The sequence below is a fragment of the Bufo gargarizans genome, chromosome 7 (assembly GCF_014858855.1).
Source record: "Bufo gargarizans isolate SCDJY-AF-19 chromosome 7, ASM1485885v1, whole genome shotgun sequence".
Taxonomy (NCBI): domain Eukaryota; kingdom Metazoa; phylum Chordata; class Amphibia; order Anura; family Bufonidae; genus Bufo; species Bufo gargarizans.
The window spans coordinates 11,590,024-11,617,291 of NC_058086.1; the positions used below are offsets into that span (position 1 = coordinate 11,590,024).

Below are 27,268 nucleotides of genomic sequence, written 5' to 3' on the forward strand. Positions count from 1 at the left end.
GGCATCTAAAAACCAGTCCAGGAAAATCTGCCTTCCAAAAACCATATGGCGTTCCTTTCCTTCTGCGCCCTGCCGTGTGCCCTTACATCAGTTTATAACCACATGTTGGGTGTTTCTGTAAACTGCAGAATCAGGGTAATAAATATTGTGTTTTATTTGGCTGTTAACCCTCGATGTGTTAAAGAATTTTTTTTATTAAAATGGAAAATCTGCCAAAAAAGAGAAATTTTTAAATTTCATCTACATTTTCCTTTAATTCTTGTGGAACACCTAAAGGGTTAACAAAGTTTGTAAAATCAGTTTTGAGTAGCTTGAGGGGTGTAGTTTCTACAATAGGGTCATTTATAATTGGTTTCCACTATGCAAGGCCGAATGCACACGGCCGTGGCATACCTGCTGACAGCAGGAGCGCACAGCGTCATTGGTTGCTATTAAGCCGCGCGCTTCATGCCGTCGCTGCACTACAGTAATACACTCGTATAGATCATACCAGTGTATTACTGTAGTGCAGCGGCGGCATGTAGGGCACAGCGTCATAGCAACCAACGACGCCGTGCGCTCTTGCTGTCAGCAGGATGCCAGGCTGGGATAACACGGACCGCTCATGTCCGTGTTCCATGGCCATGTGCATTCGGCCTAAGCCCCACAAAGTGACTTCAGACCTGAACTGGGAAAAATTTTAAGATTCTAAAATTCTAAGCCTTCTAACATCCTAAAAAAATAAAATGACATTTACAAAATGATGCCAACATAAAGTAGACATATGGGTAATGATGAGTAATAAATATTTTATGAGGTATCACTTTCTGTTTTAAAAGGCAGAGAAATTGTAATATTGAAAATTGATAATTTTTCTAAATGTTTGGTAAATTTGGAATATTTCATAAATATAAGGTGAAATATATTGACTAAAATTTATGACTATCATGAAGTAGAATGTGTCATGAGAAAACAATCTCAGAATGGTTTGGATAAATAAAAGTGTTCCAAAGTTATTACCACATAAAGTGACACATGTTGGATTTGCAAAAAATGGCCTGAGCAGGAAGGTGAAAACTGGCCCGGGGTAGAAAGGGTTAACATTGGGGGTCTGATATGAGGTCTGATTGAGGGTCTTATTAACATTGGGTGTCTTATGGCTGGCCTGATCTGAGGTCTAATGAAAAATATATTTTTTTTATTATCCTCCTCTAAAACCTGCGTCTTATAGGGCGAAAAATACGGTATATTGGACAAGAAAGTTTATGACATACAGTATATGTGTAGGAAACGGACAGAGCGGATGATCTGAGAGAGCGATTTTGATTAGCCACAGGAGTGGGGGATGCACAGGAGGAGGAATTGCAAATAAGTTGATGGGGAGGGGGGGTGTAAATCAAATATTTGCTGTGGGGTCCAGTCATTTCTAGTTACGGCACTAGGTGGATAGCAGTACCCATACTGTATGGCCGGTTAATTGTAGTGTATTTTGTATTGTGGAAAATGTACAGTACAGACCAAAAGTTTGGACACACCTTCTCATTCAAAGAGTTTTCTTTATTTTCATGACTATGAAAATTGTAGATTCACACTGAAGGCATCAAAACTATGAATTAACACATGTGGAATTATATACTTATCAAAAAAGTATGAAACAATTGAAAATATGTCATATTCTAGGTTCTTCAAAGTAGCTACCTTTTGCTTTGATTACTGCTTTGCACACTCTTGGCATTCTCTTGATGAGCTTCAAGAGGTAGTCACCTGAACTGGTTTTCACTTCACAGGTGTGCCCTGTCAGGTTTAATAAGTGGGATTTCTTGCCTTAAAAATGGGGTTGGGACCATCAGTTGCGTTGTGGAGAAGTCAGGTGGATACACAGCTGATAGTCCTACTGAATAACTGTTTTGTATTATGGCAAGAAAAAAGCAGCTAAGTAAAGAAAAACGAGTGGCCATCATTAGTTTAAGAAATTAAGGTCAGTCAGTCCGAAAAATTGGGAAAACTTTGAAAGTGTCCCCAAGTGCAGTCACAAAAACCATCAAGCGCTACAAAGAAACTGGCTCACATGCGGAGCGCCCCAAGAAAGGAAGACCAAGAGTCACCTCTGCTGCGGAGGATAAGTTCATCCGAGTCACCAGCCTCAGAAATAGCAGGTTAACAGCAGCTCATATTAGAGACCAGGTCAATGCCACACAGAGTTCTAGCAGCAGACACATCTCTAGAACAACTGGAGACTGTGTGAATCAGGCCTTCATGGTAGAATATCTGCTAGGAAACCACTGCTAAGGACAGGCAACAAGCAGAAGAGACTTGTTTGGGCTAAAGAACACAAGGAATGGACATTAGACCAGTGGTTAAAAGCAGAGTGTGCTTGGCGTGCATGCTGTACCTGTGCTCCCTGGACTTTGTGTGGCTGTCATGGCCCATAACAGGTAGGAACTAGTGTTAGGGACCACTCATGGAGGCGACCTTGACGTGGTGAGTGGCTTATTACGCTTTGGCCAAAATGTACACCAATGCCTCATTCAACATCCAGCATAGAGGCAGGGCAGAGTGCTGGTTGCAGAGTGCGATTGCATTTGTGTTTTTTCGTTTGTATCTGTATTTCACCAAAGCAATGTGCACCTGCATAAGGTTGTGCTGACTGAACCCCCCACATTTTTTTCTTTGAAATCTGTGCTTTGGTCTGATGAGCCCAAATTTGAGATCTTTGGTTCCAACCACCGTGTCTTTGTGCGACGCAGAAAAGGTAAACGGATGGACTCTACATGCCTTGTTCCCACCGTGAAGCATGGAGGAGGAGGTGTGATGGTGTGGGGGTGCTTTGCTGGTGACACTGTTGGGGATTTATTTAAAATTGAAGGCATACTGAACCAGCATGGCTACCACAGCATCTTGCAGCGGCATGCAATTCCATCCGGTTTAGTTGGACCATCATTTATTTTTCAACAGGACAATGACCCCAAACACACCTCCAGGCTGTGTAAGGGCTATTTGACCATGAAGGAGAGTGATGGGGTGCTGCGCCAGATGACCTGGCCTCCACAGTCAGCGGACCTGAACCCAATCGAGATGGTTTGCGGTGAGCTGGACCGCAGAGTGAAGGCAAAAGGGCCAATAAGTGCTAAGCATCTCTGGGAACTCCTTCAAGACTGTTGGAAGACCATTTCAGGTGACTACCTCTTGAAGCTCATCAAGAGAATGCCAAGAGTGTGCAAAGCAGTAATCAAAGCAAAAGGTGGCTACTTTGAAGAACCTAGAATAGGACATATTTTCAGTTGTTTCACACTTTTTTGTTATGTATATAATTCCACATGTGTTAATTCATAGTTTTGATGCCTTCAGTGTGAATCTACATTTTTCATAGTCATAAAAATAAAGAAAACTCTTTGAATAAGAAGGTGTGTCCAAACTTTTGGTCTGTACTGTATATAAAAGGCAGTATACACTAGTCTGATACAGAAAAACTCAGTGTGCAATGTCTTTCTATTTTATAAGTAGTATGCAAAATTGCTTTCAAAGTTGAAGCTGCACTAGCCCACAGCCATAGTACACTAAATTCTTGTAATATTTCTTTGGTCTAAGAACATGGTCTTTGTCTTAAAACTTGCCCAGGCAAGCCATCTATAATTACTAATCATAGGAGATGAAAAAAAGAAACATTATGCTCTATCCACTAATTTCAACCAAACACTGGACAGGGTTTCCACCTGTACTATACCCTAAAGACAAAAGCATTTGAGGATGGCTTTTCTAACATTCTGACCTCCTGTCTATAGCACAAGTAATCACATTGTTCTACAGAAGCCTAAAGTAATACAGGGTGTATAAATCCTACAGAACTCAACAGTTATAATTTTGAGAGTTTGGCACAACAATTTGGGCTGGAAACTCATTTTCATCGAGCAGAACATCTTAGTTCTGGATCTCCAGTTTGCAAGGTAATTTTTTTTCTTTCTATCTCACTGCTTCATGTGTGTTTATGATATCTGAGAGTCAGGGATCAGTCAAGTTCTATGGACGAAAAATTCAGGGTACATGGAGATATATTCTTCTCACTGTCCAGATTTTTATTCAACAATGTAACAATTATATTTTCCAGCGTCCTTCAAAGTCAAGCTGAATTATGGAGACTGTTAACTTTTAATGATTTAATGTATAACCTACTCACTAACCTAACATTAAAGGGGTTGTCCAAGTTATATTTATTGATGACCTATCCTCAGGATAGGTAATCAATATCAGATCGGCTGGGGTCCGACACCCGACACCCCCACTAATCAGCTGCTTGAAGAGAAGGCGCACGCCGCACCAGCGCTGCCTCCTCTTCACTGTTTACCTGCTCGTTGTTGCATCTGCACCCAAGCTGTCGATTTGTTTCAACAAAGTAAATTTTTATTCATTTTCAATTTAAGGGTATACATTTATGTTATATTTTATATGTTGCGAATAGTTTTGAGAGCATGATATTTTATTTGTTGAGTCAAGTCAATTATACTAATAAAATGTATAACATACAAAACAATAAAATACAAGAAAGGTAACAGTATATGCTTCTTCTTGTCAAGTGACATCTTGATTGACCAGTCCTTAACATAAGTTTCATAGATTTTAATTTTTAGTGAAGTGTTTCAGCCACGTTTCCCATTTCTTTTTCAAAATGTCTTTCTTACTCATACACACCGCATATAGTTGTTCATTGATAAAGTTTCTTGACACCATGTCTATAATGTCAATGCGATGGATTGCTCCTATACAAGTGTATAGAAGCGATCCGTACCATTGAAATGAATGGGACTGTTAGGTGTAATTACACCTACTCAATGCTGCAGATACAACGTCGAGCAGGTAAACCACGAAGAGGAGGCAGCGCTGGCATGGTGGGCGCCTTCTCTTCAAACAGCTGATCGGCGGGGGTGCCGGGTGTCGGACCCCCGCCGATCTGATATTGATGACCTATCCTGAGGATAGGTAATCAATAAATATAACTTTGACAACCCAAATACCTTTTACGGGTGGGGTCACACAGGTTTTTGGTGGCGTTTTTCTGCATTGTTGCCTTGCTAGTGGCTTTTTGGTGCATTTTTTGCATTAAAAATGTCAACTCCAGCTGTTGGCTGAAATATGAAATGCAGGAGAAAACATTTTTTACTGTGCCATTTTTTTTGTTAGGTAGCTTTTTTGTGTGTTTCTGGCTGCTTTTCAGCAATGCTGAATGCTGTGTCTCTTTGCACTTTTTCCAAGCTGGAGCATGGATAGACCATATTCTCTGACTCTATTCCAACTATTGGTTGGCTTACTTTCTTACTCTGAGACAGATTGCTACGCCAAAATGTCACCTCCTAAGCCCCACCCAATTTTAGCAAGTTAGAAAAAGTTTAGAAGCCCTAGATACACCAAATTAGTGCACTTTTTAAGCAGCTTTGACACAGACAAATTAGAAAAATTTGGAGGGACCATAAAAAGTTGAAACTATTCCAATATTAAATTGGTTTTCTGGGATTTTGATACTGATGGCCTATTCTCAGGATAGGTCATCAGTATTTGATCCGTGGGGGTCCAACAGACCAGGACCCCCAACGATCAGCTATTTGAGAAGGCACCTGTGCCATGGCCTTGATCCGTGCTTACTGAGCACAGCACCGCACATTGTATAACGGCTGTGAACGAGGCTGAGCACGATATCAAGCACAGCCACTATACAATGTACGGCTCTGGGCTTGGTAAGCATGGAGTAGGCCGCGGCACTTACAGGAGCACCGTTACCCTCACAAACAGCTGATTGGCGGGGGTCCCGTGTATCGGACCCCCACCGATCAGATACTGATGACCCACCCAAAAGAGGAGTCATTGGTATCAAAATCCCAGAAAACCACTTTAAGCCTGCATCCTGGTTTAATAAAGCTCCCTGCAGCGACCATACACAGAATACAACTGGTTTCGATGGACTGGGTGGTCTAGGTTTATTGCATCCTATAGTCTATGAATATCCTACTATTATCCTATTAAGCAACAGAATCAAAACTAGCATTTATAACATACAAAATAAAAATAGTTAGGTACAAAGTGGGCAAGTTGCTTCGAGAAAGGGCTACAGTAGCCTGAAACATGTAATTGATGCCTGTATTTTAGTCATCCAGTGAATAAAAATCCTGTTTTTAATTGGAACTGAAGCAGTGCTGGATAATCATGTCTGCAAAGAGTTGGTATGCTAAAGGTGTGCCCAAATGTTGTATGTCCAGTATTTTTTCCTTTATAAGACCTACTTTTTTCACACTCAAAACTGGGGGGGAAATGACAGTGAGTCTAATTCCAGTGAATGCTTGCATTATGGAAACGCTCATTAGTATGTAAGAGGAGCAGTGACTGTAGCACTTGCTGTACTTGCTGCTCCCTGGTTTACTTCCGGATGTATAGCATCAGGACGTAGTGCATGTAGGTGCGCACTATAACATAACGCTGTGTATAGTCAGGTCACAGTACAGCGCAGGGCCCAAAAAAACAGGGAGCGGTGAGTGCAGGAAGAGCACGCCGTGTGGAGCAGGAAAGGTATGTTCATTTATTTATACTGATTGGAGGTTTAATAAGGATTAGAGGTGTCTGATCTGAGGTCTGATACAGATTGGGGGTCTGATCTGAGGTCTGAAAAAGTTTGGGGGTTTGATAAAGATTGGGGGTCTGATCTGAGGTCTGAAAAAGTTTGGGGGTTTGATGAAGATTGGGGGGCTGATCTGTGGTCTGATAAAGATTGTGGGTTTCATCAAAGATTGGTGGGGGGGGGGGTCTGATCTGAGGTCTGATAAAGATAAGACATCTGATAAAAAATATTTTTTCTGATTTTCCCCTTTTAAAACCTAGGAGCATCTTATGATCAGGTGTGTCCTATAAAGTGAAATATATGGTGATTGGAATCAATTAATGATAAAAAGCAGATGTGCTGTAGTATGAATACTGCATATCTAATCATAGAAAGGTATTTGGCAACTCAGTAGAGCTGAAAAAAAGCGCTGTAGAATCCAAATCCAAAGGCAAGTAAGAGTGATGCTCTGGAAATGCAGCAATGTGTATTTTATGTGTGCATATTCCTCTATTAAGATTTTTTTTTTTTTACTTCGGGGAATTTCTTGCCACACCTCAAACCGAAAATAAGAAGGGACACAGATTAAACCCACTGAACTCAGCCAAAATCACAAAGCATATACTTTTTTCCCTCTCTAAGAGACTTACAATGAGAGGACACACTTTAGGCATCTAGGGCTTTGTGAAGCCAGCTTTTAGCAGTAAAGAACTGCTGTTCGTCCTCAAAGACAACTAAGGCAACCTCTGAAACTAGACAGAGCTGGATTTTTAGCAGCATCCGGTGGTACTTTTTGAGAGGCTATATGCTCACAAGCCTTACGTCCCATTCTGAGAAACCAACGAGAACCCTTACTCAGGTATGGCCACAATTTACTTTCTCTAGTACAAGCCAGGAGGTTGCTTCTTTATACAGGCAAATATCACTATCTTTAAAGGCAGGAATGCTGCATTTAATGAGAAATTCTGTGTGCAAGCCAGATGTAACAGCTGGGTTTTATGTAAGAATTGAAATAAGCTCAAGTTTAAGAAGTATTTGTGCACGGGGCCAAAACCCAATATATTCTAGTATATCCTGCTGTAAATCTGTTCAGCACTGAGAAGTAATGCAACTCTATTACTCAAGAACTACTTTTAGAGAAATGCTTGAAGTGTTGTGCAGGGCTTTATAAGTGGGGTCAGTAGGCCAGGGTGAGGGGCAGAAGAATCTTCATCTGTCACTCTGCTGTCACTTGGAGGTAGAAGTGCTAGAGGCTTAGCAATACATTGTATTCCTGTTATCTACATTAGTCTGATTGGCAGACAGGATAAAATACATAGATATGACTGCAAATTTGGGCTCAACATAAATGAATGACAATTTTAGACATCTATGGCTATCTACCTTAATTTCTGGGTTGTCATGGTATTATGGGCACAAGTTGAGTTTGATAGTAGCCTTCCAGGACAACTGTATTATGAATGAGGACAAAGAGGGGTAGTTATCATTTTAGGTGTGTTTGAGGCTATTTTTTATACTGGAGTTGCTTTGTGCACCTGTGCCAAATTTATTAAGATGTTGCTCAGTTCTAGTAAATTTGGAGCAAGTGTTATGTGGTTTTGGGACTGTCAGTGAAAGTATGCCAGGGGGTTGCCTGGTGTGGACTTTTGTGATATTTTTATTTTTTATTGCACATCATAAATGAGGCATAAAAGTGTTCTAATCTGTAATCCAGACCAACTTTTCATTTCACTTTTGAAAAGAGGCAAAGCCACACAACTGGTGTTGCAGTTTTGATAGAAGTCCCCCCAAAAGAGTATAAGAATTTCAAAAGCTGAGGGGGGTTGTCTGATTGTGGACAAACTCTTTAAATACAAAAGGTGATCGTATAATACATACTTTTTGCATGTCAGTAGATAACAAAGAAGCCATTATATAGGACAGAGATCAGTAGTAAAATGTTACTTTATTGCAACACAATAAAACAATCCAATGTAATGTAAATACACAGAAATTAAAAGAATAAGAATCCACAAAGAACAGCAACAGAACAAGGGAACACTGTTGTGTGGACTCTTGCACTTTTGTATTAGGTGTTTGTACATGGTCCTGTCCTGGATGATAGCTTCTTTGAAGTGTATTTAAATGCATGTATTAGACTATGATTCAGAATTTACTGATCGTTGCTGTTTTTGCATGAAACTTTTCATTGGAAGTCTACAGATTTCTCTGCCGCTACAGTATTTTCTCTAGAGTCCAAAGGGAGCTGTGGTGGACTGACCATAAACCTCAACATCTAAAAAGCAGCAAACAAAGGAATTCATCTCTTCTGTTTTATGTAAATTTGGCTAAACAGTTTGCTACGTAGAGCTAAGACAAAAACAGTAGAGGAAGGTACAGGAGAGCTACTTTAGCCAATCCATATAGTGGTTATGTTTGATCATTTTGACTTTCTTGTAACTAACTTAAGTTCTAACCTATTATTCTATTTCCAGATTACACCAATTTTAGCTACCATGAATGTCCTCATGCAGCTTTTGGTTCTAATGTTGACATTCACACAAGGACTATGCCAATATGAGGGCTATGACTATGACACAGATTACGAACCCGATCCAGAGTCTCCATATCAGCCACCCATTCATTTCCCTCAAGGCGTAGATTACAATGTTCCAAGGGTACCCTACTCTACTGAGTGCGCAAGAGAATGCTACTGTCCTCCATCTTCAATAATCATCATGTACTGTGACAATCGGAAGCTCAAGACCATTCCTCGAATACCATCTCGCATTCAACAGCTTTACCTACAACACAACGAGATTGAAGCCGTGGATATAAAGTCCTTCGTTAACGCCACTTCTCTGACAGAAATTAACCTTAGCTACAATAAACTGAAATCAAATAAAATAGACGCTGGTGTGTTTGCCACATCTCCTCATCTACATCAAATAATCCTTAACAATAATGACTTGGAAGAAATTCCATCACCTATTTCTAGTTCTGTTGAGAGGATCTTCTTGGGTTCAAACAAGATTAATAAAATAAGAGAACAAGATCTTCAGGGCTTAGTCAATGTTACCATGCTTGACCTCTGCAACAATCGTATTGATAACATCAAGGGAAAGGTATTAAGCAGACTGACAAAGTTGATGCAGCTTAATATATGTAACAACAAGTTGTACTCCATGCCTGCAAGCCTTCCAACATCACTCATGTATCTGTCACTGGAGAATAATTCCATTTCAAAGATACCCGATGATTATTTTGCAAAGCTTCCAAATCTGACTGCCATTCGAATATCACACAACAACATTGATGAGGTTCCTTTGTACATGTTCAACCTTCCCAAACTTATGGAATTGAACCTGGGTCACAACAAACTAAAGCGCATCTTCTATGTTCCTCGATCACTCGAGCACCTGTATCTGCATGACAATGAATTTGAATGTAAGTAGTTACCACTTATTTTTTACTTTGATCCCCTTAATTCAGAAACTGTCATAACACCTATCCTAATTGGAAAGAGCAATTATTATATTTTGAGACAAGTGAACAAAATGCTTTAAACTTAGAGGACCTGTCTACTCTCTTTTGTGCCACTCCTCTTTTATTTCTACTAGATGTTTATGAATGAATTGCCAGCAGTCTGCAATTAAGGGCCTTCTGGGTGTTACCAGTGGGGTGGGGGTGTCCCTGCACAGTCTGCCACTATCTAATCAGTGCCACAGCTGTACATTTTCACTATAATTTATGCAAATTTCTGGTACAAGTTATAGTAAATCGGTCCACCCATGAGAGACCTCACACCCTCCAAAAAAATAAATTAAAAAAAATGCACTTTTTCTCATCATTTTTGAAAAATAGCACCGGAAGCCTAAAACAGCACAGAGACATATTTTTCCAAAAGTGTGGCATGCACCAAGATATGGTGGAACATGGTTATCTAAAGAAAAAGTACACAATGGCACCACAACATATGGCGTTATCCCAAATAGCAGTCAAAAGAGCATATAATAAGGTATGCTCAACTTGCAGGGTTGTTCCAGAAGCACAACACACCTGTAGAGGTACAGTATAAGTAGTTAAGGCTGCAGTCTGAGGTCCAAACTGTGGACCTGTGGGATGATGATACAGATCAACTTTAGACACTAGAAGGACTTTTACTAGACACTGCCAGAGATGAAAGGTCCGGAGTCATGTTTTCTTTTACCTTTTACTGACAGTGTAAAAAGCTATGCGTTTAGGGCTTGGACTAGTCTCTTCCTCAGGCACCTTACCATAAGGTGCCTGAGGAAGAAATGATAAGCTCAGAGTCCTCTCTACAAATGCTCGCAGTTTAGGTAAAAAAATCAATGAACTTGGGTCAATAATGGCATCTGAGAATGTAGATTTAGTGGCTGTTACGGAGACATGGTTTAATGAAAGAAATGACTGGGACATAACCATACCAGGGTACTCTTTATACAGAAGAGACAGAGAAGGCAAGAAAGGAGGAGGAGTGGCCCTGTATGTGAAAGATAGCATTAAATCTAACCTAATACAAGTTGGTGAGGCCAACATAGAGTCAGTTTGGGTTACGTTGCAGTTTGCTAATCATGCAGTAACTCGTGTAGGTGTGATATATAGACCACCTGATCAAGTTAAAGAACTAGATGATCTACTAGTTGAAGAAATAGCTAAAATGACAATGAAAGGAGAAGTTATCATTATGGGAGATTTCAATCTTCCAGATATCAACTGGAAAACCAAAATAGCAAGTTCTACCAGGAGTACAGATATTCTAAATTCCCTACTGGGGTTATCCCTACAACAAATGGTTGAGGAGCCAACCCGGAGGGAGGCCATTTTGGATTTGATATTCACAAATGGGGATTCGGTATATGATGTCATTGTAGGCGAAACCTTGGGATCTAGTGATCACCAGTCAGTGTGGTTTAATATAAGAACTGTGAAAGAGTCCCACCACACAAAAACAAAAGTTTTAGATTTTAGAAAAACAGACTTTTCAAAAATGAAATTAGTCATAAATGAGTCCTTATCAGACTGGAACGGATTACATGGAGTCCAGGAGAAATGGGACTACTTAAAAGGTGCATTATTGAAGGCAACAGAAAATTCAATTAGACTTGTCAGTAAAAGCAAAAAAAGGAAGAGACCACTGTGGTACTCGGCAGAAGTGGCCCAAATCATTAAAAATAAAAAGCTAGCATTTTGTAATTATAAAAAAACCCAGAGCAATGAAGATAAGGAAATCTACAAGATTAGGCAGAAAGAGGCCAAGCAAGTTATAAGAACTTCTAAAGCGCAGGCAGAAGAAAAACTAGCTCAGTCTATGAAAAAAGGGGATAAGACATTCTTCAGATATATAAATGAAAAAAGGAAATTAAAACAAGGAATAACTAAATTAAAAACAAAGGACGGAAGGTATGTAGAAGAGAATAAAGGGCTAGCCGACTGCCTTAATGAATACTTCTGTTCAGTTTTTACAAAAGAAAAAGGAGAAGGACCTCCACTAGAAAGGATGACTAATAAATCGTTTGATGCATGTGTCTTTACAGAGGAAGATGTTCTAAGTTTGCTGTCTAAAGTGAAGACAAATAAATCACAGGGGCCTGATGAGATACACCCAAAATTATTAAAAGAGCTTAGTGGTGAGCTGGCAAAACCGTTAACAGATTTATTTAACCAATCATTAGTAACAGGAGTCATCCCGGAAGATTGGAAATTGGCAAATGTCGTGCCCATTCACAAGAAAGGTAGTAGGGAGGAATCGAGCAACTATAGACCAGTGAGTCTGACATCAATAGTAGGCAAATTAATGGAAACCCTATTAAAGGATAGGATTGTGGAACATCTAAAATCCCATGGATTGCAAGATGAAAAACAGCATGGGTTTACTTCAGGGAGATCATGTCAAACAAATCTTATAGATTTTTTTGACTGGGTGACTAAAATAATAGACGGTGGAGGTGCAGTAGACATTGCATATCTAGATTTTAGTAAGGCTTTTGACACTGTCCCACATAGAAGACTTATCAATAAACTGCAGTCATTGAGCATGGACTCCCATATTGTTGAGTGGATTAGGCAGTGGCTGAGGGACAGACAACAGAGGGTTGTAGTCAATGGAGAACATTCAAAACAAGGTCATGTTACCAGTGGGATTCCACAGGGATCTGTACTGGGACCAATTTTGTTTAATATCTTCATAAGTGATATTGCAAAAGGCCTCGATGGTAAGGTTTGTCTTTTTGCTGATGACACAAAGATATGTAACAGGGTTGATGTTCCTGGAGGGAAACGCCAAATGGAAAAGGACTTAGGAAAACTAGAAGAATGGTCAGAACTCTGGCAACTGAAATTTAATGTGGATAAGTGCAAGATAATGCACCTGGGGCGTAAAAACCCAAGGGCAGAATATAGAATATTCGACACAGTCCTGACCTCAGTATCTGAGGAAAGGGATTTAGGAGTAATTATTTCAGAAGACTTAAAGGTGGGAAGACAATGTAATAAAGCAGCACGAAATGCAAGCAGAATGCTTGGATGTATAGGGAGAGGTATAAGCAGTAGAAAGAGTGAAGTGCTTATGCCGCTGTACAGAACACTGGTGAGACCTCACTTGGAGTATTGTGCGCAGTACTGGAGGCCATATCTCCAGAAGGATATAGATACTCTAGAGAGAGTTCAGAGAAGAGCTACTAAACTGGTACATGGATTGCAGGATAAAACTTACCAGGAAAGGTTAAAAGACCTTAATATGTATAGCTTGGAAGAAAGAAGAGACCGAGGGGATATGATAGAAACTTTTAAATACATAAAGGGAATCAACTCGGTAAAGGAGGAGAGCATATTTAAAAGAAGAAAAACTACCACAAGAGGACACAGTTTTAAATTAGAGGGGCAAAGGTTTAAAAGTAATATAAGGAAGTATTACTTTACTGAGAGGGTAGTGGATGCATGGAATAGCCTTCCTGCAGAAGTGGTAGCTGCAAATACAGTGAAGGAGTTTAAGCATGCATGGGATAGGCATAAGGCCATCCTTCATATAAGATAGGGCCGGGGCTATTCATAGGATTCAGATATATTGGGCAGACTAGATGGGCCAAATGGTTCTTATCTGCCGACACATTCTATGTTTCTATGTTTCTATGTTTCATACCAGGATGACCATATCAATTTGCAACTATCAAGAATGATTCCTATGACTTTTGGATTACTCATCTTTGGTCCCCTGATGAACCAGCTCTACTGACACTGGGGAAACGCGTTGGGACAAGCATTCTTCATATCCACTGGCAGGGTTACAGTAGGTGACAGCGAGGGCTTAGCCACCTAGAGGTGGGGTTGCCCCATCCAGGCGGGTGCTCCACTTGTAGGCAGGGGTAGCCTTTAGGGATACATCAGGGAATAATTCCCTTTCCTGTCCTGACTGTATACTAATTATCCAAGCCCTCGGTCTCCAAACTGTAAGTTATTGCATCTTTATTTTATTTGGATGGTATTATCCTCTACACGTCCAAAGTAAGGCTTTGCCTATCTATCTGGCATAGTATTCTATTCTGTTCTACAATATATGGGGTATTATTTTAATATCTAGTAGTAAAAGTTAAGTTTTATATGAAAAGTCATTTTTCTCTGTGATAATAATTTTGGTACTTTTCAACCATATCGTTTTTGTCAGTGACAGTCTTCCTGAGGAAGAGACTAGTCCAGGCCCTAAACGCAAAACCTTTTTTTGACCATGTAAAAAGCTAACGAGACCATGCATCCAGAGCTGTCATCTCCGGCAGTACCTGGCAAATGTCCTTTTGCTAGCACCTAAAAGGAGATATGGTGGAAATAAGTTAGTAAATTCCCCCCATTCTTTGTTTCAGGTGCAAGGCCAAACTATAGCATGAGAAATGCATGTTTTAGAGAAGAGAACGGAAACAGTGAAGAAAGGGGAGGGGAAACTATCTTTGGCTATATTAGAGAAATCTTCTCCGTCTATTGAACAGAATTCAACAGAAAAAAAAACAAATTTAGCCTCCATATGAAATTAGGCCCTATGGACAAAAAGATAACTTGAAAGTTGCACAGAGTCAAGGGGTGCACAGAGCCCATATCATAGCTCTATGGAGGTCTCCATGCTTCCCGAGTGGGCGGGCTTTTCCTGGCGTGGTATCAGAGCTGTGGCTCTGAGCCAATCAGATATGTCCTGCAGCTGCTTTTCCTCTTTTTTTTTTTTCATTCTATTTCACAAAAAAATGTAACTACATACCCTTTATAGCCTTTCCTCTCTGTCTCATACTTGCTGTATTAGATGTTGCATTTATGGATTTTTGGTTCTGAACATTTACAGTTAGCCTATAGGCAGCTAAAAGGGGAATTCTAGACCGCTAGGTGAGGAAGATACCACTGTTACCTACAATATATTACACACTTTCATGGAAAAAGTTATAGAGGTTCTACACGAATAATGAAACCTCTCCAAAAGACCTCCTCTTTGTGAAGATCACCTTTTTATTCAGCTCCACTATATATATATATATATATATATATATATATATATATACACACACACACACACGTATATATATTCCCTTGTAAAAATGTAAATAACTCAAAACTGAATCATATTTTATTTCAGCAATAAACATAACTCTAATGTGTCCAGTAATGGATCAAACACATCGACTAACCTACCTGCGTTTGGACCAGAATCGACTAAAAGGGCCTATAAGCACTTTTGCCTTCCTATGCTTCCCCCACATCCAAAGCATTTATTATGGTGAACAGAAGCATACTGCTGGAGAACGCCAGATGCACCTGATTCCGCCATATCCACCACCAGAACATCCAAGATATGGTGATGACGACGATGATGACTTTCCACAGTACCATAGAGAGGAGCATGGACCAATAGCAGAAGAGGATGAGGATGAGGATGAACATGAAAATGACATCCGTGGCTACTATTAAATATCTTTAAGGCTCTGGATTTTTTCACACATTTCATGTATAAGTGAACATTTCTGAAAATGGTTGTCTGGGAGTCCAGCAGAGATCACGGGATGTTAGAAAATAACAAGATAAGCCTTCATCCCTGGAAAATCACCCTTCTCTGCTCTCGCCAGTGTCTATTGCTGTACTGCATTGATGACGTTGTGACTTCCCAAACATGACCACTGCAAATCAGCAAACTGGCTCTGAAGCAGTAGGGAATTTTCCAAGGAATACTTATTTTGTTTTTTGATCACTTTCCCTAGTTTCTGTTAGATTTTTGAATGTCCCCGACACCCTCTTAAAAGAGTATCTGTCAGAGTGACTAACCCTATTAAACCAGATATACTGCCTGTCCGGTTTGATCATCTTGAGTTAAACGATCCCCTGAATTTTAAAGTGGTGGCCACGTTGTAGAGAAATCTGCACTTTATAGCATACCCTAATGAGGTGTTCCTTGCACTAAGGAAAGGCTCTAACACCTCAGAGAACCACTTCATCACCACATTTCCCTGTTAGCCATTACCCCTCACCCTGAGTGACAGGGCCAAGCTGTCACCATCTTCCTGCCTTGCCTTGTAATCCCGCAAATGCTTGGGTGAATTTTGATTCAGTGCATGTGCTGTTCAGATCTCAGCATCAGGAAACCGTGCTAATATCCGAACTGCGCATGTGCAGAGAACACTCACCAGCACACCTGCAAGATTACACGGCCAGGCAGGAAGTCAGTGAGGATGCCTGGTCTCGTCATTTAAGGGGAGGGGAAGCGGCTAAGAGGGAAAGGAAGTGGTGAAGCAGTGCTCCGAGCGTCTAGGTCTGCCACTTGGTGCTCCGAATATCACACTAGCATATGCAATAAAGTGCAGACTTCTCTACAACAGGGCCACCAATTTCAAATACAGAGGGATTGTTTAACTCAGCATGAGAAGCCCTAAGAAGCAGAATGCCTGGTTTAATAGGGTATATCATGCTCACAGGTGCTATTTAATGCTTTATGCTGTTACTTTCATCTTTTGTAGAGGAGACAGTTTAAACTACATTGCTTTAATGGTTTCAGGAGCTCTCTTAGCCATATGCTCTTTCACTTGCATTTATTATAATGTAGGAAATATAGATAAGTAACTACAACATTCTGCTTGGCAAACAAGGACATAAGTTATTTGATATATTTAGCTACATTTTAGGTCATCTATAAGATGGCACACTCAGAAAAGTACAGTTGGCACCAGCACCCGCTTAGCGAAGCCTTCCCCCCACCCCGTTAAAATCCTACTAGAACTGCATGTTGTACAGGTAAGGACAAATAATGTCTCATAAATTACTACTGCTGGGTATGTGACACCTATATTGGTACACTACTGCATATTTAGTAGCCCCCACCACACACATTCAGCCGGTTTGGAAAGCAATAGAAGGCTTAATGAAGAAGCAAAACCAAACTTTCTTTTCTCATACTAATTTCCCTATAGTATGGGACAAGAGTGACCCCAGCACATCCTATATATGAATGGGTTCCAATCTAGAATGATAAATAACCTAAAACAGCAAAGTTTCTTGTTACCAAGTCTTACTGTGAAAAAACAGATGCATATACTAACCCTTTCACTGCCAAGGATGAGTGTTCATGCCATTAAAAGGAATCTGTCACCTAAAAAACGCCTCCCAAACCACCAGCATTACCTTAAAGTAGCCAGCAGTATGTTCCTAAAGATCCTTTTCTTCGTCCGGCCAGATGCACCAAAATCTTGAAAAATCCCCTGCAAGCGTTATGTAACAACAGAGTTTGAAGTCAAGGGGGCAGCGGCGTCCTCGCTTCAACTCAAGATAACCACGCCCCCTTTCCCTGCCCCTTCACTTTTGATTGACAGCAGATAGCTTTTGGCTTTTCAGCAAAGCCGGCCGAGTGTGAGTGTGCGTCAGAGGTTCACGTGCGCGGCTGTCAGTCAGGCAGGGAAAGGGGACGTGGTTATCCTGACTTGAAGCGAGGAGGCCACTGCCCCCTTGACGTCGAACTCTGCTGTTACATAGTGCGTGCAGGGGATTAAAGTTTGTTTTTCGAGATTTTGGTGCATCTGGCCGGAGGAAGAAAAGGATCTTTAGGAACATACTGCTGGCTACTTTAAGGTAATGCTGGTGGTTTGGGAGGCGTTTCTTAGGTGACAAGTTCCCGTTAAACACTTCTGCGCACAACCCAGGAGAAGGGATAACAGGTTAAATACACTAGTTGTAATATTCAGGGTGCAGCGCTCATTTGAAGTTGAGGAGCAGCATCAAAAGCTTTACTTTTTGGTTTGGGGTTTCCGCTTCCCCCTAGGGGTTCATACACATGACCGCATTTTTGTTCCGCATCCGATCTGCATTTTTTTGCGTTTTGGGCACGGCTAATTCATTTCAATAGGGCCGCATAAATGCTGACAGCACAAAGTGTGCTGTCTGCATTTGTATGTCCGTTCCGCCATTCCCCCAAAAAGATAGCACACATGCTATTCTTGTCCGTTTGGCAGAAAAGAACGCACGTGACCAGTACCTACGGTATGTTTTGTGGATCTGTAATTTTCACATCACAAAACAGATATGGTCACATGCATAAGGTCTCAGGGAGGGAAAAACTGCATGTAACATCAGGAAGAAAGATCGCAGCTAACTACTGTCATCAACAGGAACTTTTCTTCATGTTATCACCCCCCTTATGAATGAGGAAGGATATGTCACCATCTGGGGTGTCTTTTTTCCACTATTTCGTGAGAAGACAAGCAGTTACAAATCCCTCATTGCACTTAATAAGGACATTTGTTGACTCCATGATGTTTACTGGCATTTGGATCTTGGTCTATTCCCTTCTGGTAGGTATGTGCATGTAGACATAGACATAAGTGCCATGTACAGCATGAACGTTGTGCCTCTCAGTTACTGCTGCAGTCAAAATTTTAAACCAAAGTCATTAAAATCTTGCACATAGTTTTTTTCAACAAATGTGAATGTCTTTACATTTTGGTGCAAAATAGCAAGAAGGTGCTCATGAGTTCTGGGAAGCATTTCCACAATGTTCCAGGTGACTACTTTCAGAAAACATGCGTACAGTGGTTTAACGTGAATTGTTTTTCATTTATAATTTAGGTTTTACTTGTGTTTGTCAAAAGGTGTGAAAACTGTCCTGGTAGTAAAACGGTTATATGATGGATTTCTAGTCAAATGTTAAGATGAGTTACGTTAAAAATTGTGAATACACTCCTACTGAAAAAAATAACGTAAAAGTCTGCAGTAGACACTACCCTAGCTCTGCTTAGGAACACTGCAATCTCTGCACTATGCGACGTACATAGAGGCTGTATGCAAAGTGCCGCTTGGATAACTATTACCCCGCGCCGCGGTCTGATTGATGCTTGCCAAGATGTTAGACTCTAGATATCATGTGTAATGTTAAATGTTGATAAATTATGTACTTTACAGATACAAACTAAAAAATAAAGATTTGAATGCAAAATTTTCATGCTTTTAAACTAAAAGTAAGGTGATGTTTGCCTTTACCGAATTGTCCAGATATTACATCAGCAGGGATCCAATACCAGCTGTTTAGTAGCGGGAATCCAGCAACAGAACTACACAGCTCCATCCACTGGTAGCGGCAGAGCTGCTCGCATTCCCACTGCTTTTTCATATTGAATGGTAATTGGAGGCTTCAGTTTTCTAAACCAGCTGTTTCCCTCCCAAAACCACATGGTTTCCTAAGGTTAAAGAGTTTTTTTCAGGCTCCTGATTTTAAAGGCCAATACTCAGGATAGGTCCTCAATGTCCAATCAGCAGGGCACCGACACCCAGCACCGCCGCTGATCAGCTATGCTTCCTGTTCCAATAAGAATGCTAGTTCCAGCGCCAGAGGTTGCAGGGAGAAGGCAATCGGGTGGGGGAACAGGGTGTTGGATCCCTACTGTTTGGAAATTGATGACCCATCCTGAAGATAGATGGAATACCAGCTACTTTGTCTGCCACAATGTTTAGGTAGGTGATGGTGTCAAAGGAGTCAACATGAAAGTAACATCCAAATGAATACCAAAGGTTTCCCAGCAGATAATTGCTCAGGACATCAAACTGCCTACACCAGCTTGCCTTCCATCCAGGTGCCATCTGTTCCCTAGGTAAGTGACGCACATGTACAGCTGTCCACATCATGTAAAAGAATATGTGATTCATCAGACTGGACGACCTGCTTCCATTACTCCATGGTCAAGTTCTACTGCTCATTGCTCACTGTAGGAGCTTTTGGCGCTTGAAAGAAGTCAACATGAGCACTCTAACAGGTCCGTGCTTCACAGCTCCATACACAGCAAGCTCTGCTGCTCTGTGTGTTCTGACACCTGGGCTAACCTTTGTTCCTCATGTGCATCAATGTGTCTTAGATTCTGCGTTTTATGCCTTAAAGTCTTTCTAACCTTTCAACAAATTTTGCATTAATCAAGAGTACAGCATGTGTACATGAGGAATAACACTATTCCTGGACACTATGTCACTTGTATCTGGAATTTTTAGCAGTTTTCCATGTGAATACTGAATGTCAAGTTTGCAGTTCTCCCAGAGATGGTGGGTAGAGACCAGCTGTCATCCACTGCACACAGAAAGTAGAAGAGAACCTGCTTCCTAAACTTCACTTACTCACTCAGAAGCAGCACCACGATCATGGAGGCCATTACAGAAAAATACTGACTTGTATGGTTGTGAATAAAGCACTTGGACTGAGATATAAACTTCCTATTTGGCTGTGCAGTCTCTTTGTCTGTGTATGTCTCACTTAGCTTATGTTTTCCCTTTCCCCTCCCATATTTCCTGGTAGGGTTGATCATGTTGATTAAAATAATACTTTTCTTTTCTCTTTAGCTTGCACCACTGGAGAGATACGTGGGGATGGGATAGTGTATTGAGCACCAAGGAGTGTAGCATCAGTGGCGCTCCAACTGCCTAATTTGCATAGACATTTGTCCCTGGGCAGCAGATGGCCGTTTAGACAATGTGATCCGCTGCACAGGAACAATGATTTTTGGTTCTGGCAGAAAAGTAAGATCACAGTTAAATTAGCATTTGCTTGTTTATTGGGCGATTGCTGCCACATTGTTCTTATTGTGCTTTTATGTTTGTTAATTCTTTCCCTCAATTCCATCGTGGTCTCCCCCACATAGATCAAACTACATGGGCACTGTATCATGTACACCACATCTGTGGATTTACATGTATAGTGACCTTTGATCTTAAACCGTTTGCCACTGTATGGATGAGTAAAACCGTCACCTTTCATGATGCCACCGCAGTTGCAACAGGAAAGGCAAGGGAAATTGCCATTCCTAAGTGGTGCTAATCTTTTCTGTCTTTCGATGTCCTTCCCCCCTATATCCGCCTTCACCAATCTATCGCGTAGGTTAGGGCTCCGTTTGTATGCCATCATTGGGGGAACAGAAAATTCAGTGACCGCAGGCAATCCTTTCTGCAGGATCTGCCATTCCTGTCGTAGGATGGTGGCTATATTGCCGCTATCACTCCCAAAGATGGATACAAATGGAATTCGGGGGGTGCTATGGTGAGGATTTACATGCAATGTATATGTGGGATACATTGTTCAGATGGTGGCTTTGTGTGGCTACAATGTACCACACTCATTATGACATGTATTGTCTCCATTTCTGTATATGTGTGAATATGTACATTCCGGATGGATATCTCTTGACAATCAGGTGATCACCGTTGTGGCCAGTGGCCCTATACAGCATAGATCTGTTCACCTTTGATACGGAATGTACATGTTTTCTTCATAGTAGGTAGCGCTGACTGTGGCGTCATCGTTGTCATGACGCCGGTGTTTGCGCTGTGTTGTCATTGGCTGCGTACCCCATGTGACCCACGGTATTGACGCACGGATGTATGCATTTGGGTGAGTGTCACGGGGTGGACGCGCAGACTGTGACGTCAGTGGTTGCCTCTGGCAGCTCATTGGCTAGAGACACGTGCGCCGCCGGACACCATGGCGACGGATGATACTTCCGGTATGCAAATTCATTGAGACGCGGCTGCGCATTACAGACAAGGGAACGTCAAGGCAAACAACACGAGCTTGGCGGACATGTCAGTAGCTGTAAGTTGAAACATGAACAGATGTATTCTATTATGCATTGATTTGCACTGATGATGTAACGGGGTGTGTATTTTATGTGGGGGGTATATATATGCCTGTCAGCATTTATGTCATTAGGCTTGACAAAGACTGGTGTACAGTCGAAACGTTGCCATTTGTGTCTGGAGGTACGAATAAAGAATCTTTTTGATATTGCGACATGCTGCCGAAGCCATCTTCTTTCTTACATGCATACTATTTAAACCCTTTCCACCGTAGATTTATGCCGGCATTTCGGTATTTAAATATGGTGATCACTTTAATAGTTCCACAGTTTTTAAAAATATTAAAAAATTAAAATTAAAATCACCCCTCTTTACCCGAAATGAAAATAAAAATTAACAATTAAAAAAATAAACATCATGGGCAGCTCTGTGAGCGAAATTGCCTGTATAATTAAAATATAAAAATATTTATCCCGTACGGTGAATGGCATAATGGAAAAAAAAAAAAACAGACCATCAAAATCACTGCTTTGCCATTTTTTGTCACTTCACCTCCCCAAAAATATTGAACAAAAAGTGATCAAAACATCATGCACACGCAAGAAATGAGCCCTAACACATCTCTGTAGACATAAACATAAAAAAAGTTTTGGGGGTTAGAATATGGCGATACAAAGAAAAAATTTGTTTGCTTCAAAGTTTTTCATTTTTTGTTCAGTATTAAGACTAAATAAATGTGGTACCGTTGTAATTGTACTGACCTGGAGAATAAAGGTAACAGGTCAGTTTTACCTCAGGAAATGCTGTAAAAACTAAATCCATAAAACCGTGGAGGAACTGTATTTGTTTTCTAATTTCACCCCATGTGACATTTTTTCCAGCTTCCCACTACATTGTATGCAGCCGTAAATGGCGCCATTAGAAAGTAAAACTCATCCTACAAAGAACAAGCCCTCATATGGCTATGTGAATGGAAAAATAATAAAAAGTTATAGTTCTAGGGAGACAGGGAGTAAACAAACTAAAAAAAACAGACAAAAAAAAACTGAAAATAGCCTGGTCTTGAATGGGTTTTCCTCTTAAATAAAACATATTAGTGTTCAGGTAACTTCTATTCACTTCAATGCCGAGTGACCATGGTCATGTGTGGCCACCTCTTAACTGGAAGTGGGATCCTATGTTAATTGAAGAATTAAGCATTGTGAGCAGACATTTTTCGAGCTGGTAATCTGTCAGAAGACTTTTCACACATGCTTTATGGTTGGTGCCAATGCATGATTCACGCAACTCAGACCAATAAAACGTCTGTTAAATAGACAAAATGTACACGATTACTCATAATCCAAATACCCCCAACCAAGTGTGGAGACTGAGATTTATTATACCTACTGAAAGTCTGGAAAGTATATATTTGGTCAGTTCAATCAATATTTAATAGAGGTCTTCATCAGTAACACTAAAAAAACAAGATTTCAAAATGTGGTATTTGCCACGCAAATGTGTACCAGTGGATACTAGGATAATAAATCCTCATGATACTAACTAAAGTTTGAGGAAAGCACAAGTCACCACCAGGAGGTCCACTAGCTGGCAAGGTATATACAGGTGAAACTCGAAAAATTAGAATATCGTGCAAAAGACCATTTATTTCAGTAATGCAAATTAAAAGGAATTGCATTAATGCAGCTTAAAATTAGAATTTTGTGAAAAGGTTCAATATTCTAGGATCAAAGTGTCACACTCTAGTCAGCTAATTACTCCATCCCCCCTGAGCAAAGGGGACCTAAAAATTGTGACTTTGGGGTTTCATAAGCGGTAAGCCATAATCATCCAAATTATAATAAATAAAGGCTTGGAATATCTCGCTTTGCATGTAATCAGTCTATCTCATATGTTAGTTTCACCTTTTAAGTTGCATTACTGAAATAAATTGATGAATTTTTCGAGTTTCAGCTGTATGTCCTGGATTTCCACCCACAGCTCGCACTGAAATGGAATTAACTCCTCACGTATTTCTACTAATTCAACCGACACACTAAAAAAGTAAAAATAAAATAAAGAAAATATTGGTGTAGTTGTGCCAGACAACTGAAGTTTTTATTGATGCAGGTTCTGAAATACTTGAGATTGTATGACAAATGCAAAGAACCACTAGTTAAGAAAGCTATAGAAACCCTGTTTGTGACCCATTTGCTAAACCATAACTTTTATAAGGTATTAAGGGGGTCATTTATTAAGACCGGAGTTTTAGACGTGGCTCCTATTAAGGCCCTGTGCTGGCGGTGAATAAGCTGAAGTCATGTAGAGGCGCCGGCCCCTACAAAAATTCGGCGGACCCACCGCTGCTTCTAAAGCTACGCCAGCTCCCTTGCTGGCGTAAATTAAGACAATTTTCTATGGGTAAAACAGGCGTAGAAAATGATGAATGAACTGGCGTGTGCAGGGAAGAAGTCGTAGATTCTGCCGCACAATGGCGTGCGACAGAATCTTCACCAGATACGTAAATGCCACAAAAGTGGCATATATCTGGTCATAAATGACCCCTTAATACCTAATAAAAGTTAGGTTTTAATAAATAGGTGCCAAATAGGGTTTCTATAGCTTTCTTAGCTATTCATTCTTTGTATTAGATATACCCTGGACCGTATTCAGGGTCACTACATTTCATTAAGTGTATGACAAATACAAACACTATGTGGGCACAAGCACATATGCCAATCTTCCCAATGCAATTATGCCAGAAAACTGGCCTTACTGCGTTGAAAAATATATCTTAATGTGTATGAGGGTTATAAAGTGAAGAGGTCTGTACGGCAATAAAGTGCCAATAAATGAGCCCCTCTGCTCTTCGAGGGTCCTGGCTTATTTATTTCTATACTGGTGAAACCTACTATCACAGAATGGGGGAGGGGGGCAAATGCTTTGTAAAAATCACTACCTTAGGATTCCTGCAATGGACATTCTTGCCTGAAATAGAAGTTGAGTAAGGACTATGTCAGAAAAATGTGAGCACGTGGTTCATAAACACCAGACAATGGGCATCAAACCTTTCGCTACCACGCCCTACATATACGGCGCTGGAGCAATGTCCTAACATGGTACCCGCTCGCACGTGCAGCTGGCGTCATGGCCGGCAGGTCTCTGAGACTTGCCGCTAATTACCGTTACTGACAATAATGCTGATCTCGGTAATTAAAGATTTAGATTAAAGATCAAGTGAGATCACGGCATCTAAGTGCGCAAAAACCCAGAAGCTCATGCTTCCGGGCTTCCTATTGAAACTACCTGCGGCCAATGGGGCTGTCGGTAGTTGCTCTGAATAATATCAGCCTCGCTGACGAGGCTAATAGTATTCATGCTGCAATTGTAGGCCAACATTAGAAATGAGCAATTGATAGTCATAAACTCATTTTAAAAATCCCCGATTGTACAAAATTTAAAATAAAGAAACACAATTTATAAGCTTATATATGAGCTTCAAAATCATTACAATAAACACATAAAAAATGTAAAAAAAATATAAAAAAAGTTTAACTCACCCACCATTCTGTATAATAAAAAAAAAAAAATAACAATAAATATAATCATCATGGGCATCACTGCGACAAAAACGCCAGTACTATTAAAATATAAAAAAATCAACGGAAAAAGGTTTAAAATGGACGATTTGCCATTTTTTCATTGCTTCTCTTATCCCAATTTTTTTTATTAAATTTGATCAAAAAGTCACACACACTCCAAAATGGTATCAATAAAAACTACAGATTGTCCTGCAAAAAATTAGCCCCTATACAGCTCAGTAGACATAAGTATAAAAAAAAAAGTTATGTTGGTTAGAATATGGTGATGTAAAAAAAAAAATTTTTTTTCAAAGTTTACATTTATTTTTTCACTATTTAGACATACAAAACCTATACATATGGGGTATCTTTGTAATCGTACTGACCCAGAGAATGAAGGCCATGGGTCAGTTTTACCACAAACGAAATGCCATGGGAACAAAATGGTGGAGGAATTGCGTTCTTTTTCCAATTCTACCCCATTTGGAATTTTTTTTACTGCTTCCCACTACATTGTATGCCATAATAAATAATGGCATTAGAAAGTACACCTTGTCCCGCAAAAAATAAGCCCTCATACAGCTATGTGAATGTAAATATAAAAAAAAGTTATGATTCAAGGAAGATTGGGAAGAAAAATAAAAATGAAAAAACCTCCGGTAGTGATAGGGTTAATACATTGATAATTCTCCCCTATACGGCTCCTTGGTTGCTGCTGCCATTGAGTACATTATAAAACTGTCTGCCTACACCCACCTCTAGGGGGAGCTCAGTGCATATGAATTTATACAGTTTATCAATGAACTCAATGGAACATGTAAAATTTCTTTGCACTGAACTTCCTAGTTCCCTGATCAAGTGGTAGCTGCAAGAAAATTTCATCAACCAATGTAAGAATGCAGGAGAAGGAGTTCAGCGATGGGCCCCCTTTTACCCTTGGCCCCATAGCAGTGGCATAATCTACATCCATAGTAAGTATGCCACTGTGTGCATAGAAATATTAAGTGTGTAATGCACTTCTTGAGAAAATTCTGTGAGCCTGCCAACCAACGGGCTTACAAAGTCTGATTACAACATGAGCTAAGAACCTAAAATTTCCATTTACAGTAAGTAAAAGAGTAAAGCAATTTGAAACAATCCACACGGTGCTTGTGCTGCTGAATGAAGCGTTTCTTCAATGTCACCTACATACATGCCAGTTGACAGGAGCGTATTTGGTCTGCAAAGAAAGCGATGCAAATGAGCTCTTAAAAAGCTCTGCATCTAATGCCACCGGATGTAAGGCGGATATACAATAAGTCAATGTTCCAAAGGGCTTGAGACATGGACTTGGATTTTAAGTAAGTTAGCACCTCATCTGCAGACAGCTGTTTCGGGGTGATTGTCCATCAGTGCCGAGCAGAGAGTACTGGCTTAAGTAGGTTAACCCTTTGAGGACCAAGGGACGTATTTGTCCCATGTTTTTAATTGCCTGTATCGTCTGATTAAGAACTTAAAATATTTTTTTTTTGTTTGAGTCAAAATATTAGTTCTTATCAACAAATGGATCTAGCTTTTTGCCAGTTATTTCATGAAATGGCTTAGTTACAGCAACTGAAGTGTACGAACTTCAGTTGCTGTAACAAAAAAAATTTGCTTCTTTTGGCCTTCCATTAAAAGTTACCTAAATAGTCACATTTGTCCCGTGTCATAACTCCTCCCCCAAAAATGACACAAGTGTGGAAATGGTTTTATTTATTGTTCAAATACATTCTTAAATGGAAAAAAATATAATTATTTTAATATTGATGACGGTAATCTTATGGTCCTCAAAGGGTTTTTAACTGGGCGAGAGGCCCAGGTATTCTCTCTCCTTGGGCAGAACGCCTTAAAGGGAGTCTGTCACCACATTTTAGCATGTTAGACCGTTAAAATAGGGTTATGTGATCCAGCCAGAACATAAAAACGGTACCTTTGTGGTAGAAAACTGACTTTTCAATTTGCCGAAAACGAAGTTATAAGATTATCTTCTGAGCCCTCTCAAGTGCCCAGGGCGGTCTCTCAATCCTCGGAGCCCCAGGCAGGCACCTCCTAAACGGCTGAT

At 40.3% G+C, this 27,268-nt stretch overlaps 2 protein-coding genes across 5 annotated transcripts in view; one reads left to right on the forward strand and one right to left on the reverse strand.

Moving 5' to 3' along the window:
* The window catches only part of LOC122943759 (centromere protein P), a 400,675-nt gene that overhangs the window by 292,417 nt on the left and 80,990 nt on the right, over positions 1–27,268 (reverse strand). The window lies entirely within an intron of this gene.
* OMD (osteomodulin) lies at positions 7,150–17,190 on the forward strand. Its single transcript, XM_044301752.1, has 3 exons — positions 7,150–7,418; positions 9,034–9,985; positions 15,171–17,190. The coding sequence occupies exons 1-3, from the start codon at positions 7,365–7,367 to the stop codon at positions 15,500–15,502; spliced, it is 1,338 nt and encodes a 445-aa protein (XP_044157687.1). The 5' UTR covers positions 7,150–7,364; the 3' UTR covers positions 15,503–17,190.